The sequence below is a fragment of the Hirundo rustica genome, chromosome 4, assembly GCF_015227805.2.
Source record: "Hirundo rustica isolate bHirRus1 chromosome 4, bHirRus1.pri.v3, whole genome shotgun sequence".
NCBI classification, from domain to species: Eukaryota; Metazoa; Chordata; class Aves; order Passeriformes; family Hirundinidae; genus Hirundo; species Hirundo rustica.
The window spans coordinates 5,618,010-5,635,678 of record NC_053453.1 but is presented as its reverse complement, the minus strand read 5'-3'; the positions used below and the strand labels follow the sequence as shown (position 1 = coordinate 5,635,678).

At 41.0% G+C, this 17,669-nt stretch overlaps 1 protein-coding gene across 2 annotated transcripts in view; it reads left to right on the top strand.

The window, feature by feature from the left end:
• Nucleotides 1–5,101: 5,101 nt before the first annotated feature.
• USP6NL (USP6 N-terminal like) overlaps nucleotides 5,102–17,669 on the top strand; it is a 111,886-nt gene continuing 99,318 nt past the window's right edge. Inside the window, exons 1-2 of one of the 2 annotated variants that reach the window (XM_040062624.2) lie at nucleotides 5,102–5,209; nucleotides 10,211–10,300. In XM_040062624.2, the coding sequence (XP_039918558.1) occupies nucleotides 10,297–10,300 (4 nt within the window). In that variant the 5' untranslated portion in view covers nucleotides 5,102–5,209; nucleotides 10,211–10,296. Of the gene's footprint in view, nucleotides 5,210–5,792; nucleotides 5,894–10,210; nucleotides 10,301–17,669 lie in introns of those variants that run through there. The other variant, XM_040062625.2, reaches the window with a different exon arrangement.

Here is a 17,669-nt window from a genome sequence, read left to right as displayed (position 1 = left end):
TCTGAAGTGTGGTCAGATTGAATCCCGCTTATTATCTTGAGGTTACCAAAGGAGAAATATCTCTGGATGTAATAGTAAATTACTGGATTGTAAGGAAACTTTGTTGAAAACAGCCTGTTATTTGGTAGTCAATTGATGCCTCACCTTTCACAAAGCTCTTCCTTGCATAAAAAGGATAAAGCATATTTACACTTCAAAGGTATTTGCTGAAAATCTGGGAAGCTTCATTCTGCTTTACAGCCTCAAGCTGGCTTTGTTTGCCAAAGGTGAGGGGTGCCTTTATTAGTGATGGTGGTTGTGTGCAGGGACCTTGGCTTCCCTACAGGAAGAAACGAGGCACCTGGTGTAAACACCAGCCACAGCAGGATCTGTGAGCACACCTTCCTCACTGGCCAGGAACCTGAGTAAGCTTGATGTCCCTGTGTTTGAGCAGCCTGACCCTGGGAAATGCAGCAGTGGCCCTTCCCTGGGAAACGAACTGTGTTTCTTATGGGTGTGAAACAGCTTGAGAGAGCGTGCCCACCCCTTGTTGGCTTGTTTCACTCTACGGTTGCCATATGGGCTCAGTTAGGGAAAAGATAAGTGCGGCAGGACTTCCACTTCCCTGGCAAGCTATTCCTGCAGTTGAGGCTTCGTAGGAAACTTTCACGCTGCTTTACCCCGAGCAGGAGGCTGACCGAACACAGATGGCTCAAGGCAGAGGGGGAAGAATGTGTTTAAATGCAAAGCTCAAGTCGCATCCCCCACTTCACGTTGTGCTACAGAAATTCTACATGAAGCGGAGCTGGGAAAAGACTCTAAATATCACATTGCTGGAAAAAAATTATTTTGATCTTTCACAAGGAGCTTTACCTGAACAAACTGAATATATTTCTGCTCCATCAGCCATTCACATTTGTCTTTCTGCTGGTTTCAGCAGCAAATGGAAAAGGTCATAAAGACTTAACTTTTGCACAACATTAGAGAAGTAATTACACTTTTTGCAGGATACACTATCACAGCACAGAGTATTGACACATTTTATTACAGGTTCCTGTTTTCATTCGCTTGTAACTTCATGAAAATGATTCCCCTTGAGGCTTTTAGATTTGTTGGTGTCTAAGAAATGATTCTATTTCTGTTAACTTTGACTTGCTTTTGACATTCTGGTGGTTATAAGTGAGTGATAATAAACTTTAATAATGACTGTGCTCTGAGCGCTGACTCTATAAATACCATCATGAGATTCCTGGTTTCTTGTCTTACTGTAACTCTACATCAGATCTGCACTTTATAAAAATGTGTCTTTCAGCTACTCTCCTGGAAAATCACAATAAAGGCACACAAAAGATGAAGCTGACGTTTTGTTTTGCATCATTGCCAATAAGATCTAATCTTCTGTCTAATCTCTTCTTTTTCTTCCTCTGTTTTATGTTCTACTTTTCCTTGATTTGAAGGCTGTATGATTTGATTATAGCTTTTCCCTCTCTTTCACCAATTCCCTCCGCCTTCTGCTGTGGGAACAGGATTAAATCCTGTTAACAAAGAATCTAAAACTCAGGTTCAAGCAAATATCCCAATTCATGTTTTAAAGCCCATCCTGTGCTTCAGTTTAGATACAGCCACATGTGTCTCCTTCAGCCAGGCTTTCTGGGTTTTGAATTTACTGTGCACAGCCAGTTGTGCACTGCCTACGTACACAATGTAGAAAAGGATCTATGGGAAGTTCTTTAACACAGGATATATAGGTAAGTGACACATCTTTGGTGTTGTGATGTTTCTCAGTGCACTGAAAAACTACTTGTTATTAAGGAGACCTTTAAAAAAAGGAGTTTTGTACTGTGTAAGTTTATTAGATGTTGTTCTGTGTGTAGTTTTTGTAGATAAAGAATATTGAAAGGCAAATCAACATATAAAAGGAGAGAGAGAAAGAAGGAAATGAAAGAATATTGAAGTAACAGAGTAAGACAGAAGAAGGTGAATGGGAAAAGGCAAGAAAATGCTAGAGGAGATCGAAAATTTGGGAAGAAAAGGAAGGAGAATTAAGAAAATCTGTCTTGACAGACAGAGGGACAGAAATAGCCCCTTTCATCAGGCATCAAGCACAGCACACATTCGAATCTGATTCCCATGGCCAGAGCCACCAAAAGCAGGAAGACAGGCCTGAATGGGTGAAACCTGAACCTCAACAAACCAGCAGAGCCTGTGGACAATGGCACTGGCTGAGGGCAAAGCGAACAATCCCAACCAAAAGGAAATCAGTCCTTTAGGCAGCCAGAAATAGTGCAGCAAAGGGCAAACCCTCCTACTCCAAGCTCCACCTGACTCCTGCTTTTAACACAGCCCTTCCTATGTAATGAAGCGTCTCCATGGGCTGATGTAAACCTCTGCCTAAATCATCAGTTCTGCAGAGCTCCTGGAAATGGCAATGACATGATCAGGCAAGGAATGGGCTGGAACTAACACCTGAAACCAACCACTTTCATTTTGGGGAAAATAAATAAAAGCAAACCCAGCAGCAGGTATAGCAGCTGAGTGCATTTAAGCTTATAAGATATTGAAATTTAGGAGCAGCTTTTTTGGGAATAAAGAAGGGGCAGAGCCACTCTGATCTATTAAAAAAAAAAGGCTTGTGGTCTTCCTGAAGAGATTGATAAAGAATTTAATCACTCTGGGTCTGCTGTAAATTATGCTAAGTTCTATCTGATCTGTGTTTAATAAATGAAAATGAGATGAATTTATTACTCATATTGCAATTTTACTCCTGGTTGATCCCTCGTTCTGCACTTTTCTACAGCTCCAGGGCCTGGAGTTGTTACTCAGAGGCACGTGGCACTAAGTGGGTGCCTTATCCAGATTGTGGGATGCCACCTCAGAGCTCCTGGTACCCCTTGGAGCGCTCTGTTCCCCACAGGCACCAGGGATTCTCCTCCTCTCACTTGGCTGCAGGTGTAGCCCTGGAGTTGTGCCCAGCTCCTTCACGTTCAAGTCACGATGTTCTGCTCTGTTGCCCCAAAGACTCCAAAAATAACATTTTTTGCAGAAAGAAGGAACAAATTAAATGTTTTCTCTTCCCTTTCTTCCCTTGGCTGTGGCATGGAGGGAATTCAGAGCAGAGGGAAAGGGCCTGGCTGAGCATGTTGCTGCTGGGAAGCATTTGGACAGCCTCTTTCTTGCCTTGAGGAGCACAGAGAGAGTTTGGGATCATCATCTGTCCTCATCCAGGACTGGGATGTCCCCTACTCCAGAAGGAACAGAAGAGATTGTCCACTTCCATTCTCTGATGTGAAGCTGTGTTCCATCCATCTCCATTTCTACATCCTGCTTGTTTTCCAGGTTCCTGATCTTCTTACACAATGGCTAAGTGTCACACATCGAGGAGTGGGAGCTGTACCCGACCTCCCAGCTATGTGAGTGACCTCTGTCCCTCCTGGCCTGGAGAGGTTTGGACATAACATCATCCTTTCTACTGTGCCTAGGGGCTTGCCCACAGGAAACTGGAGCATTTATCCTCTAAGAGCTTCCTGTGGTAGTCATTCCTCCTCTCAACTAACATACCTGGAAAACCCACCAGGGCAGAGGTTTTCCATCCCAACTCCTCATGTCTTCTCCCTGCTGTTAAAACCGCAGGTTACCTTGTGGAGTGTCTCCTCTCCCTCGAGCAGGGGGATGCCTGCTCCGAATAGCAGAGACTCTGGTCTGTACTGGTAAGGCATGGAAAATTTCCTCTTTAAGCTCCTCTAAAAGTTTCTGGTGGCCCTTTTTAATTTCCTCTCTTGAATTCCAGAAATCCTCCGTCAGTCTTTCCATGGATGAGATGTAGGCCCATAATGAGGTGGAGATAGTTTCTTCCTGTGTTTGGAGTCTGCCAAACCAGAATGCCCACTTCTTCTTTTCCCTCCTTCCATGCCAGTACTCCCAATGACTTGGCACATGACCACATGTTTTGTGTACAGTGGACGCTGTCTGGATTATTAGGGAATTGCTCGTTATCTGCAAAGATTATCTCCAGCCCAGCTAATTCTCTCAGGCACCAGGTACCTTCTAAGTGTTCCACTTGTCTTGGAGCACTGAAAAAAGTATTCCTTGCAAAGGTATCTTTCCCTGACACTTGACAAGAGTTGCCTCCAGAGCCTGAGAGTTCCTGGTCTTTTCCTGATCCTCTGGCCAATATCCAGGACAAGGATCCCAGTTGCGTGGCTTCATTACCATCCAGTGCTGCACTGTCCGTTGTGATAAGTCTTGCCAAATATTCAATGATTTAAGTGGAAATAATCTTAAATAATTAAAATCACTTCCAAACAGAGGAAATTATTGGAAATTATATCACTTTCCTAATTAATTAATTAAAGTAATTGTTTTAGTTTATCAAAAGCGGTGTATTAGTCTTAAGCAGCATAATTTTCCACTTTAGCCAGCACGTCACTAAGTTTGACAGATGTATTGTTAGATCATTGAAACTCTCAGTTTTGCTAAACTAACCCTGATAAACTTCAATGAACAAAGGAACGCTGGACACCAAGGATCCAAAATTTATGGCCCTCCAAGGTCATATTGGAGTAACCAGAAGAGACTAACAAAGACAATTCAGCCTAAGCATTGTAGACTCTGTCGGGGAAGAATTGATACAGAGGCTGAAAAATGTGGACTAATTAGCACTAGAAGCAAGAAACCAATAACTAATAGAATAGTAATTAAGGAAGAGAATTATGCAATTTAGAACCAATGAACAGTAAATTGCTGAAAATGTGTGAATGCAAAGTTTTGGAAGTGGAGTGTATGTGGCTGGAGTTATCTGCTATGCACCCCAGCTGGGAATAAAGTAACGCCTGCTCCCCAATACTATAAAATAAAGAGTTTGACTTATCCCGGTGTTTTTGTCATACTAAAGAGCCCAGAACTGGACACAGGAGAGTGGATGTCCATGCTGAGGGCCTTGGTGGCTCACGGAGTACAGCCAAGGAGTTTCTGAGCGGCTCCAGGCCCGTCCTGCGTTTTTCCCCACAGCAGCTCACGGCCGCGGGCAGGCGCCTCGTCCCGAGCCCAAGATGGCGGCCGCGGCGGGTCAGCCCTGTGGGAGGGGCGGGGGCGGGGAGGGTTTCCATAGCGGCGGTGTCACATTGGGGCACTTCCCGGTCGGAGGCCGCCGGTCCTGGGGCAGCGAGCACGGACGCGCCGCTGGGGAAGGCGGCGGAGGGAGGCCCCGGGAAGAGGAGGAAGCTGAGCAAAGGTAGGGACAAACCGGGACTTTGCTCCGGCCATTGTGCGGCTCCGGGGTGGCCGGCTGGACCCGTCCATTGCGGGGGTGCGGGGGGGGGGACAGCGTGTGTGTGTGTGGAGGTGCCGCGCCGGACCCTCCATTGAAGCGGGCGGGTTCCTCCCGGCTGAGGGGAGGCGGGCGCTACCATCCTCCCCTGGGGGAGCGCGCACCCCCCGCGGGGCGGGGGAGGTGGAAGTGGCGGGAGCCGGCTCTCGCAGGGTACTGGGGTGCTCGGACTGTTCCATTCCCAGCGGAGGGGTGTCTGTGTTTTCAGAGGTTCCTGCTCTTTTTGCTGGAGGGGGTGGCGCGCGGGGGGCTGAGGGACGCGGCAGAGCCGGGGGAGCCCGGGGGAAGCCCTGTGGAGGAGCCCCTGGTCCCGTTGTAAGGTTGGAGTGAGGTGTGGCGGCGTGAGGGGCCGCAGACAGAGCGGGGCTGGGGGTCTCTTGTGTGTGGGTGTGTGCTTGAAGGAGTCACGGCTGCAGGTCGGATACTTGGGGCCTCCTTGAGGCCCCCCTTTTCTGGCCATGTGGGAGGCGACAGTGCCGCCCCAGTCGGGAGTAGGAGGATTTCGATGGCTGAACCCTTTAGTGTGATTTTCTGGCACTACAGCTCTCTCTGTACCTGCTCCCTTCTCAGCTTTTTGTAATACTTCAGGTATGTGGTGGAAAGTACCAGGCTGGCAGCGGTGGGCTGGGACAGAGGGCGTCCCCAAGCTGTGTTCAGCCCTGGATCTCCATGGCCCTCTCCCTGCGTTCAGTCTCCGCTGGGACTGCCAGCAAAGAACCAATTATTATCAGGTGTTTCAGGTTCTTTCTGTGGTGTGCCTGGCTGCCTGTAGCCACTTGAACTGCCAGCTTAACGAGAGTCAAGTGGTGACTTAAAAGTCACTGTCTTCAACCTCCTGCACCAGTTGTTCACCCGCATATGCTCGAGAATAACTTTCTTTGTGCCATTTACTACTTGGAGGAGGCAGCTGCACTGAAAGCTGGCTGTGAGGGGAGCTGGTTTTCAGCTTTCACTGAATTACAGTAGCGTGAAAATGAATTCACTTCTGCCCCGTTCACAGCAAATGTATCTTGTGGAGGATCATTTCAGTTAGGATAATTATATTAAATAATTGTTTTCTAGCTTGCCGCGTGCCCTGCAATCTAAGCTGCTGTGTGACAGTCGAAACTCCAACTCTACCAGGCGTGTGTGTATTAAACGCAGCGGCCAATCAGCAGTGCCTGAAACTAAAGGCGATTTGCCTCAACGCTTTGTAGTGTAAATATTCCTGCTATGAACAAAGGAGGGTGTGTCGTTGGGCTTGTTTCATTTGTACTTCCATGTGCTTCCTCATCTGTGTCCAGTCAGTGATTCTGTGTAGGTACTGAAACAGTAGCAATTTCACTTTGTTGTGAATCGTGCATTTGTGCTGTCTCGGGCATTTTACTGAGCTGGGGTTCTCAGAGGCTCCGTGCTATATTAGGCATTTTTGTTATGTTCTTTTTAATAACTGTGCTCTGAAGTGACTTAGTTCTGCTCCTTTTTGACTTTTAGTGTTTCTGATTATAACTTTTAAGTTAATTCAATGAGATGCAGAGTAAAGTAAGTGTTTAGTGGAACTGCCTTTTAACCAGCTGTTCCTCTGCCCTCTGATTATACAGCACAGAAACCACCAATTTCAGACTTAGTGTTTTGCCAGCCAGCTATCTGTGCAACTCTAAAACACAGTGTTTCTGAAATCTGTCTGTTTTCTGTGAGGGGCCATAACGTTTGGTTTAAAGAAGACGGTAAATGACACTAAAATACTGATTTGTGCAGGGCAGGCTGTCTTTAGACTGTTTAGTCTTTGTGTGTTTAAGCAGTGCAGTTGCACACTGCTCCTGTGATTCCTGGTTCTTGGGAACTGGGGGTATAAATTCTTAATGTTAACTCCTTAGTATCTAAGTTAAACAGATGCTACAGTAGCACACACACAGGCTAGACCTGAATCTTTAATTGCCAACTTAAAGGAAAATCTCTTCTCTGGGTAGAGTCATACTGCATAGGAGTACAATATGCTGTAATTTGCTTGCAATCTGGCTCCTGCTAATTATCCTGAAACAGAGTATTGGGTAAAAAAAGAGACCTGGCACAGCTATGGAAAGAGGTAATTGAATGTATTATGAGTGTGTGTGAATTTGAAGTTGCAAAGAGCTTCGCTCACTGCAGGTATTCCTTTCAAATCTCAGCTGAAATGCCAGTAGTTTCACAGCTACTGAATGTGATACTCTCAATAGTGAGTAGATACGTGTCACTAGAGGAAACATGGGGTGGAATACAAGGGTTAGTTCTTCAGGGAAAAGACAAAGATCAAAGGTGTGTGTGGGTGGGTTGGTGTTTTTTTTCCTTTTATTTTTATTATAGCCTTGTTGATTGCAAGGGAAAGCAGAAAGAGTGTCGGGCACTGTTTTGAATTAAAAGTTTTAATTAAAAGCTTTTCCAAGATTTTTTCTCATTTCTTTCAGAGAGACACTGAACACGTATTAGACTCTTGTCTTTCTGTTTTGTAGTAGCTGGTATTTCTTTACAGGAGAGGACCCTGTAAGCACTGGAATAAACCAGGCTGGCTGAGAAAGCCAAGTGAAGACAGTTTAGTTTCTAACACACATCCCTAGGAAAAGGTGTTGCAATTGCAGTGCAATAGACAGCAGGGACTGTCTGCTATTTGATAGTGTTGACTTTCAATAATGCTTGCTATTGCTGTACTCAAAATTACAAATGAAAAATAACTTCCCTTTTTTAAAAAAGTTATTTACAAGGGAAATGATATAAAACACACATGTAGTGTTATTTCAGAGAACAGCAACTGAATTTATCAGGAGTCTGCACTTTCTGCTAAACAGATGCTAGCAAGAGCTAAACAAAATATTTGGGCACTGGAGGGAATGCAGGAGTAGCACTTTATGGCTGAGAGTTGAGGTCAGGTTGCTCTGATGCACTGGAGCATTCACTCTTCACAGGTAGAACAGAGTTTCTGTATCGTCCCCATCTCATTTCCTCAGTGTTACGTGACAAGATTTTTATAAGTGATGAGGGTGCATAATTAAGCTATTATTAGCCTTAAGTGGTTTTCAGAGCTGCTGTTTTGTTTTTTCCTAATGAACAGCCTTTTCCTGTACATACACACAATAAAATGTCATGTAACACGATGTCTCAGAGGCAAAGTATTGTTAGTTCGTATTTACAAAACTAAGGTGAGATAATGCCTTTGGAAAATCAAGTTGATTGGGAGACTCCGGTCTTCCAGTTGATTATGCATAAGATTCAAGAAGAATTTGGACTCAAAAGTAGTGTGAAACTGGTCAAAAGTGCTTTGGACTTGTTTTGAGGGATGTCTGATCCGTTTGATGTTCTTAACATAATAGGTGTTATTAGCCCAGTAAATAATGTCATGGAAGTTGTATTTGCTAATTTTGACACCAGTAATCAAGAGGAAGCTGACAAGTCTGCAGTTCTAATGATATATTTCAATAGACACTTCATTTTTGATTGGGCTGTGTGTGTGTAAACGTTTAATTTAGCAGACTTTCATGGAAAGTTGACAGGGCCTGCAGTGCAAACTGCTCTTCACTGATTGTAGCATCTCATGGCTTTGTGTTCATCTCTGCTTATTGAGAATGTTTGTGTGTGGATTTTTTTCAGCTGTTTTCTTTCCCTACTGAGTCTCTTCCCTGTGTTACTTTTTCAGTGCAAAAAAGTTGGCTGTAATTTTCCGTCTGCAGCTTTACCAAAGGCTTCCTTTTGGCAGCTGGATTTCTTTTTTTTTTATGGTGTGTGTGGCTTTGAAGTTTAATTTGTTTTTTTTTAAATTGTTTTAGCAGTTGATAAAGGAACCTTCTTGTGATGTCCTGTGGTAGTTCCTGTACTACTTTGCCATGTGCTGTAGATCTGTAAGGGTTATGTGAAGTCATAATTTAGGAAAAGTTGCATCTCTTCTTATGTCTCTCTGCATTTTACTTTGCTGCCTTTTTTTTTTTTAAGCATTAAGAGATCAGGAGAGTTGAGACTTGAATCTGAGCACAAGATATCTGGCTGGATTAGCACAGGTGGTGAGGTTTAGCAGATTCTAATTGATTTTGAAAAGAGGAAATATATCACATAATGTTCCTTAATTTTCAGATAGTCTGTTTGTGCAGGTATTAGAAGAAAAGGCTGTATAGGTTAGTAGATACGGTGGATTTCTTCTTTTCATCTCGGCTGTGAGGTGAAGTTTCATTTAACTGTTCTATCAGACTTGTATAAACTTGCTTTTAGCAGCAGGAGGGAGATTATATAATAAATTTTTCAAAATATACTTGCTGTGCTGTCATTGTTGGAGATTAAGTCCTCTATATTTGGCTTCAGGGAGGGCCAGGCTTATTGTTAGTGAATCCATCTGCCCTACTTGTGTATCTTTCTGAAATCGAGGAGGGATTGATGGAACTGTAGGTTTATAGTTGGTAGAAATGGTAACTTTCTCAGGTTGTGTTTCTGAGAAGGAAATGTTAGATGTCAGTGCCAATCTGTGCTTGTTTAGTAATCTTAATTGCATTTCTTGTTTTAAAAAGTGGGTTTTTTGCATCATTGTGCCAGCTAAGGTTCCTGAAGGGAAATACTGCTTTAGAATTTTCAGTTACTATATCTATATTGTAGTCTTGTACTTTTAACCTTTTAACTACTCCCCAGAGATAACAAACATTATATTTCATAGCACTTTTTTTTTTTTTAGTACATACTCAAGTTTATAGTGTGATTGGTAGAAGAAGGTGCAATTTTTGAGTCGATAAACAGCTAAATATATCCATAAGCAGTAAAGCTCCCCAGTCATAACAAACACATCTTTGTTTTCCTTTTTTTTAACAAGGAGGATGAAGAGAGAGTAGGACAGACAGTTTATATGTAAACATATATTCTAGTCATTTGAAGTTAAAAAAATTATTTGTATTTTTATTTTCCTCCTGCCTTCAGGACATGTATACCTCTGAGAAACCTTCTCCAACAAGACACCTTGCTTCAAGACCTCTTCTGGATTATATACAAAGAAGTTTCCAGTCATGAGTAAGTAAATTTCTTTCTTTCAGAAAAAAAAAAAAAAAAAACCCCAAACCCCTTAGGTTGTAGTTTAGAAAAACTGTACATCTGTAGTAGGTTTTGGGAGGTGGTTATTCCTCAAAAATGTTCTTACTGAATTTTGTGTCTGCAGTCATGTAAAAATAAGTAAATAAAGCTGAGATTTGGCAGATGCCATTTTTGATCTGCTAATTTTTTGATCAGTGTGTGCTTTGTAAGACTTCTTTGTAGTCTGGTCTCGTTTTCAAGAAGTTCTGTAACAAGATGATGTTTGTTTTATTCAGTATAAATAAAATATGAAACTGAAGGGAAAATGCCTTGGGTTTGCTAGAATTCCAAAACTTACGACTGCCCAGTAAATTAAAATAACTGGTAAAAATCCAATATAAAGTGAATGGACTTAATTTTATAGGAAAAAAAGAAATATGTTACACAAATTCTAGTACAGAGGTTTGATCCCAGAGGAGTTCTGGCATGTATTGGAATGATATGAGCCATAGAAAACTGTGACTTTATATCTGTTATGGTAGGAAAAAAACCAGATGAAAGATGCCGGAAGTTTTGGTTTAGGTCATATCTGATGGGTAAGATAACCTCTTTTTAGTGAACTCTTTTGAGTATTTCTAGGTCTCAGAAGTTTTGCAGATGTGAGACTTCTTCGTGCACCTTTTGTCAGCAGTGTTACCTGGCCTTGCCTCATGTAGAAATAAGTATAAAACTGCATTTGCACAGGAACTGTATTTGTAATACAGCTCGGCTTCAGCTCAACTGTACTGAATGTGCTGAAGGAAGAGCCTCTTTTTCATAGGATAATTATATCCTGTGTTAGTAAAATAAGACCATTTGAGTTTCTGGGAGGAAATGAGTAAAGAAAATTGTTGGTTAAATTTCTTGTCAAACTAGATGAAAAATGATTGTTCTTGACATTTGGAAATAGAAAAGAATGATTAAAGAAATGCTTGGTAAATACAGCAGAGGAAAAATTGCTCCAAAAAAAGGCCTGTAAGAATTGCTGAACTGTAAGGTTCATGCTGGTGTTGATAGAACGGTTTTACTTTTTATGCACACTTATTTCTATTTTCTTTCACATTGCTGTTCACACTTTCTGACGTTTAAAGTATTTGCTGTATTGCGTAGAGGTCAATTCTCTAGGCAGTTATTCAAATCCTGGGATATCCTCATTTGTCAAACACTGTATGTGAATCTTCATTTGTTTTATAGAGCTTTTCATGTGCAGTCATTGCCTTATTTACAGTCTTACACAAAACTAATAACTGACTCATAGTTGGTGTGTCAAGTGTGACTTCCAGGGTGCTGCTGTCGTGATGTTGGTTTGGGTACAGCAATACAGTGCTAGAGAAAAACACCCTTGGTTTTGGTCAGATTTGGTGCTGATTCCAGACTGGAGGGTTCATTAGGAAGAATGAAGACCCTTATTGAAATGCAAGACAACATTTTGGCAGTACTTTTTGTGGTGGTCAGTAATGATGTTCTTCAATGCAGGACGCTGCATTCTTGTGGTAGAGTGGATGCTGAAGCCTGTGCTGTGATGGGCTTCAAGGGCACAACACACATTGGCACTCTTTAAAAATGTGATTTAGAGAAGGTTAGATATTTTTTGTTTGGCTGATGATCAATTTCTTAGTTTATGGTTTACTCGAGAGAAACTGCTTTGGATCCTGTTGTACTGGATCTTCCTCTGTGTTGGGGAAGAGCATTGACAGAATTGCAGAGTTCGCCATTCGTCGTGGTAGTTTGTTGTTGGACATTACAAAAAATTTGTTAAAACTGAGGCAGTCCCTGTTAAGGCTTTTATTTCGGTGGAATAGCTTTGTAAATGTCTGTTTTCATAAATAAGGGTAAGACAGATTTGTATTTGAAAACGTGCTTTTGCATTGTGTGCCTTACAGGACACTGAGGTCATATCCTTAAAGAGTTTGTAATAGTATCAAGTGTGGCTAAGTGAAGTTGATTACTGATTTGCTTTGTATTTAAAGATAACTTTCCAGAGAAATCCTGGTGCATGCAAACTACCTAGAATGTCCCACCACAGAAAGAGCTGATTTAATCTACATTTCCTCCAGATATTTAGTGGCCAGAAAATATGTAGTGTCATGATAAATTCTTAATATTATAAACTCCGCTCTTTATTTTGGGGGATTTTCCTGTGCCTTTCTCCTTTGAGGAAAGGTCAGTACAATTAAATTATTTGAGCTGCTGCAGTGAAACTTAAGGTTAGTGCACACTATTGCAACAAGCTGCTGACATCTTCATTTTTCCCCCCTTATATTTATAAGATGCAGTGCCAGCTTATAATACAGAATGTTTCTTTCCTGACTTTGTCTTTCTGCTTTTAGTTTGATTTCTAACACACTAAAACCTTAATGCTGCATGCAGTTGGGAAGGTCACCTGCTTCTTTGTGCTTCACTCCCATCAATTCAGGTTTTCTTTCTGTTTTACTGAGGGTAGGAACACATTTTGTGTGAGAGAACACATTTTGAGAGATGCTATGCAGTGTAATCTTACATTGTGCAAATGGTTGGTGTGGCCTGGTAATGACAGGGCCAGTTTTTGCCTCACCAGTTCAAGTCAAGCCCACAATGGTGTGATTAAAGGCTGCTTCTGTTTGATAGCTGGTTATATACCTTGACCTCTCATTACAGCTCTGGCTTTCTAGTCTGTGTTCACAGAGGAACCTTATAGTTTTGGGATTTCTAAAAACAGATTTTTCTTTCCTTTCCTTCTGCGTTCTTGTAGTGTATGTAAATAAATAGTTTTGGCTGTCAATTTCCCTGCTCATGAATAATGAACTTGGGAACCAAAGCAAATGTTAAGGTCAGCCATAACAGATCAAGATGCAGTGCTGTGGTGAGTCCTTCTAGGCCAGGTTGGATGGGGCTTGGAGCAGCCTGGTCTAGTGGAAGGTGTCCCTGTCCATGGCAGGGGAATTGGAACTGGATGATCTTAAGGTCCCTTCCAACCTGAACCACTCTACACATTATTATTTCTGTGCTTGCAGCTGGGGAAAGTGTTCTGGGCATCTGTAGAGCTCCCTGTCCTAAGGAAAGTCTGAGTTAAGTCTGGCTCATTTTTCCCCCTCACCCTCCAACCTCCCCTCCTGCTGTGTCAGAATGAATCTGTAGTGACATGAGGACCAAGTCAAACTCTCCATAAAATAAATACTGGGAGACAGACTTCTTGTTTGTTTTACCCCAAGTGTAAGTGGCTGTACATTTTATGTATTGGAGATAAAGTGTTGCAAATAATTTTAAAGCTGAATGATTTGGTTTTGTAGTCATCCCTTCTTTGCAGTAAGCTGAGATTGAATGAAAGAATGGAAGAAGTCTAGGTTCTGATTCACTGAGACAATGGCATGCTGGGGAAGGAAAGCTTACAAGCAAACTAAAATACTTTTGCAAATATAATAATGAATAGTTAAAGGATGTCAGATTATTATGTTACATGCTAGGTTTTTGTTTTATTTTTGAACCATGAATCCTGAAAGCTTAGTCATGAAATGCAGATTTGAAGCTACAGTTAGTGACGTGTTTTCACGACTGTTGTGGTTTCACGGCACAGTTATCTTCTAATCTCTATAAATACTGTGACTTGAGAAATAGAGATGAAGCTATTGTGTCTCCTGGGCTATCTTTCCTGAAACTTGAAATAGTAATTCTCTATGAAAAACTGAAACTCTGAATAATAAAGAATTGTTTCGTACAGGGGCCAAAGAGCCATAATGCAGATTTGCAAAAGGTGACTTTGAAGACTTGTGATATGTTTGTAAAAATTTTTAAGAGTTAAATAATAGTAATTCCCTTGCAACTCAGCTATGTGAAAAAGGAAAGGCACAGAACTCTTAAATATAAACTACTGTGTATTAGTGCCCCCCTAAAAATTGCTTCTTTGATAATATCAGTGTTTAATAATTCTTTTTTTTTTAATTGAAGCTGTCAAGGGAATTCACCACTGTAACTGTAGTGACACATGACATTTTGGATCAGTAGTAATACACTATTAACTTTTTTTTGTCGTGGGCTGTTGAAGCATGAAAAAGACATGTTGTTTGACTCTGGAATCTTGTAGTAGAAGAACTTGTCACTTGGTCTTGCTTCACTGTTACTTTTCTGTGTTTTCTTAACTTTTCAGGTCTGTTTTCTTGCGGTGCTGCTGCTTGCTGCTCTCTCTCCTCTTTATAGTGCGGCTTGTACCTGGTGAGAGTGTCAGCAATGGGGCTGGAGATGATTTTCTGACTCAAAATATAGATTGAGAGATCAGAATTAATGAGTTACAGAAACCTGTATGGTCTTGACAAGGAAGTTTTGAATGAAGTTTCCTTAGAAAGGTCTGGGCTGCAGGAGCCAAGGCTGAACTCAGGGTCTTAAAATTTCATGACCTCTTTAAAATGTTGCCCACGCCAGTAATGGGTCTGTGTCCTTTGCCTGCCTGAATTCCTGCATTCTTCCTTGTTACGTGAGGCTGACTGGATTTGGGTGGGCTCCCTAAGCTCTTGCCTAGGGAGCTGCATCTGTGGCTGCACTGCTGCCCTGCAGGGAGAGCACTGCAGGGGTGGGGATCAGTGATCCGTGGGGGAGGTATGATGGTAAATGCTGTTGGTCCCTTGCTGGAAGTGTGCATGGAACTACAGCTTAAGTTGTTCAGGAATGTGGTAATCTTGGGCTTCCTCTATGCTAAGCAAGGAGAGGCATCTCCAGAGGGCTAATCAGATCTTGGATGACCCAGTTTCTCACCAATACTGTAATTAAACTGCTCTTCTAAGTGCATTGGGTGCATGAGTAGCCACAATAATAACCCAAATACTTTGCACAAAATGATGCATCACATGGGGGAAATGCAGGCATGTTAGTAGAAACTTGTTGTTTTAATATTTGCATTTTTATTAGGTTGGATTTTTATTTATTCAATTGACGTAATGATGCAGCTTCTCAGACCTTGCATTTTTTTTTTTTTTTTGCTCATAGTACAGCTATTTAAATAAATCAGAAGACAAATGAAAGCTTTTTGAAATGTCTGTATTTAAACAGATTTAAAATTAATTTTAAAATCTGTTTTCATAATCCTTCCTTTATTTTTGGTCACATTTTAGGATATTTACTGCTGGTTAGTAGTTGCTTTCCTTGCACTTAAAATTTATTTTTAGGTCAAAGAGGCAGATAAACAGCTTCTGATCTTTATTCTGTCATGTATTTACTTGAACAAAGTAAGTCTTCAATCTCCATAGTGTGAAATGAAGTTGCATCTTTGCAGGAGGTTGAAGTTAACAAAAATGTATTCATCATATCCAGAAGCTGTGTTTGCAGGTGGTAGGTTCTGGTTCAGTAAAGTCACTTTTTATAGGGCTTTGCTAACAAAGAGGTATTGTATAATATTTACTGTTTAATTTAAATTAATGTGTAGTAAAGTTAAATTTGTAAAACCCTTTGCATACATTTCAGATAAATTGACTGAACGTTTTTTTAAAAGGTGCTATATTTATTTTTAATTTATTTTTCCATAAAAGGGACTTTGAATCTATCTTCGTTCATTTGGGCTTTTTCCTAGCAGGTTGATGGGGCTTCTCTAAATTAATTAGTGCAACATGACACCTCCTTTTAAAGAGATGTAATTTCTGTTTGTAAACCGAAATATTGGCACTGGCAGGCAACTGTTGTTAGTTTTGATCTGACAGGAGAGTTGTGGCAGGAAAATTACCAACATTAATGTTATTGGAGTTTCAGTGCTTTTGTATACGCACATTGGTCCCCAAATGTGTCCTTTTTAGGCACTTGCACTTCACATTTATTCTGCCATGTTTGTACTGGAAATTAAGGCTGGATTGTTTACAAAATACTTACTTTATGAAACTCTAGCTATGTGTGTCTCTAAAACAACAAGGATGATAGAAAGATGGTTATGATAGTAATTATGTATATTTAAACATTCATTACATGTTTTATTTGTGATAGATATTTCATGTAATTATTTTCTCTTTATAATGTAAAATAATATACCTACATATTAAAACTCTTTTATTTATGTGTTTATAAATAAAGGAGAGTCATCTTCTACCATTTGTCTGCCTCAGTGTTTTGATTGATGGCCAGTAAGGAGTGCTGAATTATTATGACTGACTGGCATACACAAGAGTACATGCTTTTGGCATGATAATAGTCTCCCATTACATAGTTTTTTATTTAAATCTTAGTCTTAGGGCCTTTCTCTGTGCTCCTTTATATAGAACATTGCACAATCATGCCTTTATCTTGGGTCTTTGGTGCTCCTGCAGCAGAAGGAGTGAGTAGCACAAGAACACTGGAACCTTGTTCTCTGGAGAGAGTATCAAGTATCTGCCACTATGTAAGCAATTCATATTTCTGGGATCCTATTCATCCTGTGATAAGTTGAGGGTGGTATTTGAGTACATTCCAAAGGGGAAAGGATGCAGACATTCCCAACTAAAACAGATGAAAAGCAACAGTTCTGAACGTAGATGTTTGGGTGAGCACCCCCTTCTCTGCATAAGGCACTCTGCAGTCACAGACCTGCAGGAGGACTTAGAGGCTGCAGTTTTAAGTTCCCTAATGGTGGTGTTATTTCCTGTTGGATCAAAGAATTCACAGAACAGCTGAATGGGATGAAGGATTAGAAATGGACTAGAAGAACTTTCCCAACAGCAGTGTTAAATGAGATGTTCACAGGACTTTCCTTGCCTGTCATGAGTCATGTTGATTCTCACTTTCCATACAAATGATTGAATAATATGCATCACTGTATAGGAAAAGTGAAGTACTGCTGCTCAGTGATGTAACTTTATCACAGATATGAAAGATATTCGAGCTGCAGTCCCATTTTATGTTGTTATTCATGTTCATATTCAAGAAACAAACCACCTGATTTAAAAGATGTGTGGTTATTTTAAGCTAAACTGACTGTGTTTCAAGAAAAACTATTTTGATGTGCTTTACCCAGCTGCTGATAGGAAACAACTTCTCTGATTTGTAACACAGTTGGAAAATATTTGGGGTTGTTGCCAGAAGTGGGGTTATGTAAGTAATGTCAGCGAGATTATTGGCTCCATATTTGTTTAAATTTTAAGATCTTTTCTTTACTTAAGCTATCCAGCCTGTTATCCTTTCACTGTTTAGAAGGATAGTTGCAGATGTTTGTGGTAACAAAGCAGCTGCACTTTGGTGATATCCTATCAATTAGGTGATTATAAGGCTTGTTTAAGCTCTCATTGCAAAGGACCCTCTCTCCTATAATTAAGATACTTTAATTCCTAAAACTATGTGAGAGACTGCAAGATAGCACTGGAATTTATTCAAGGCTGTTGGTTAACCTGGACCTTTCCTGCTT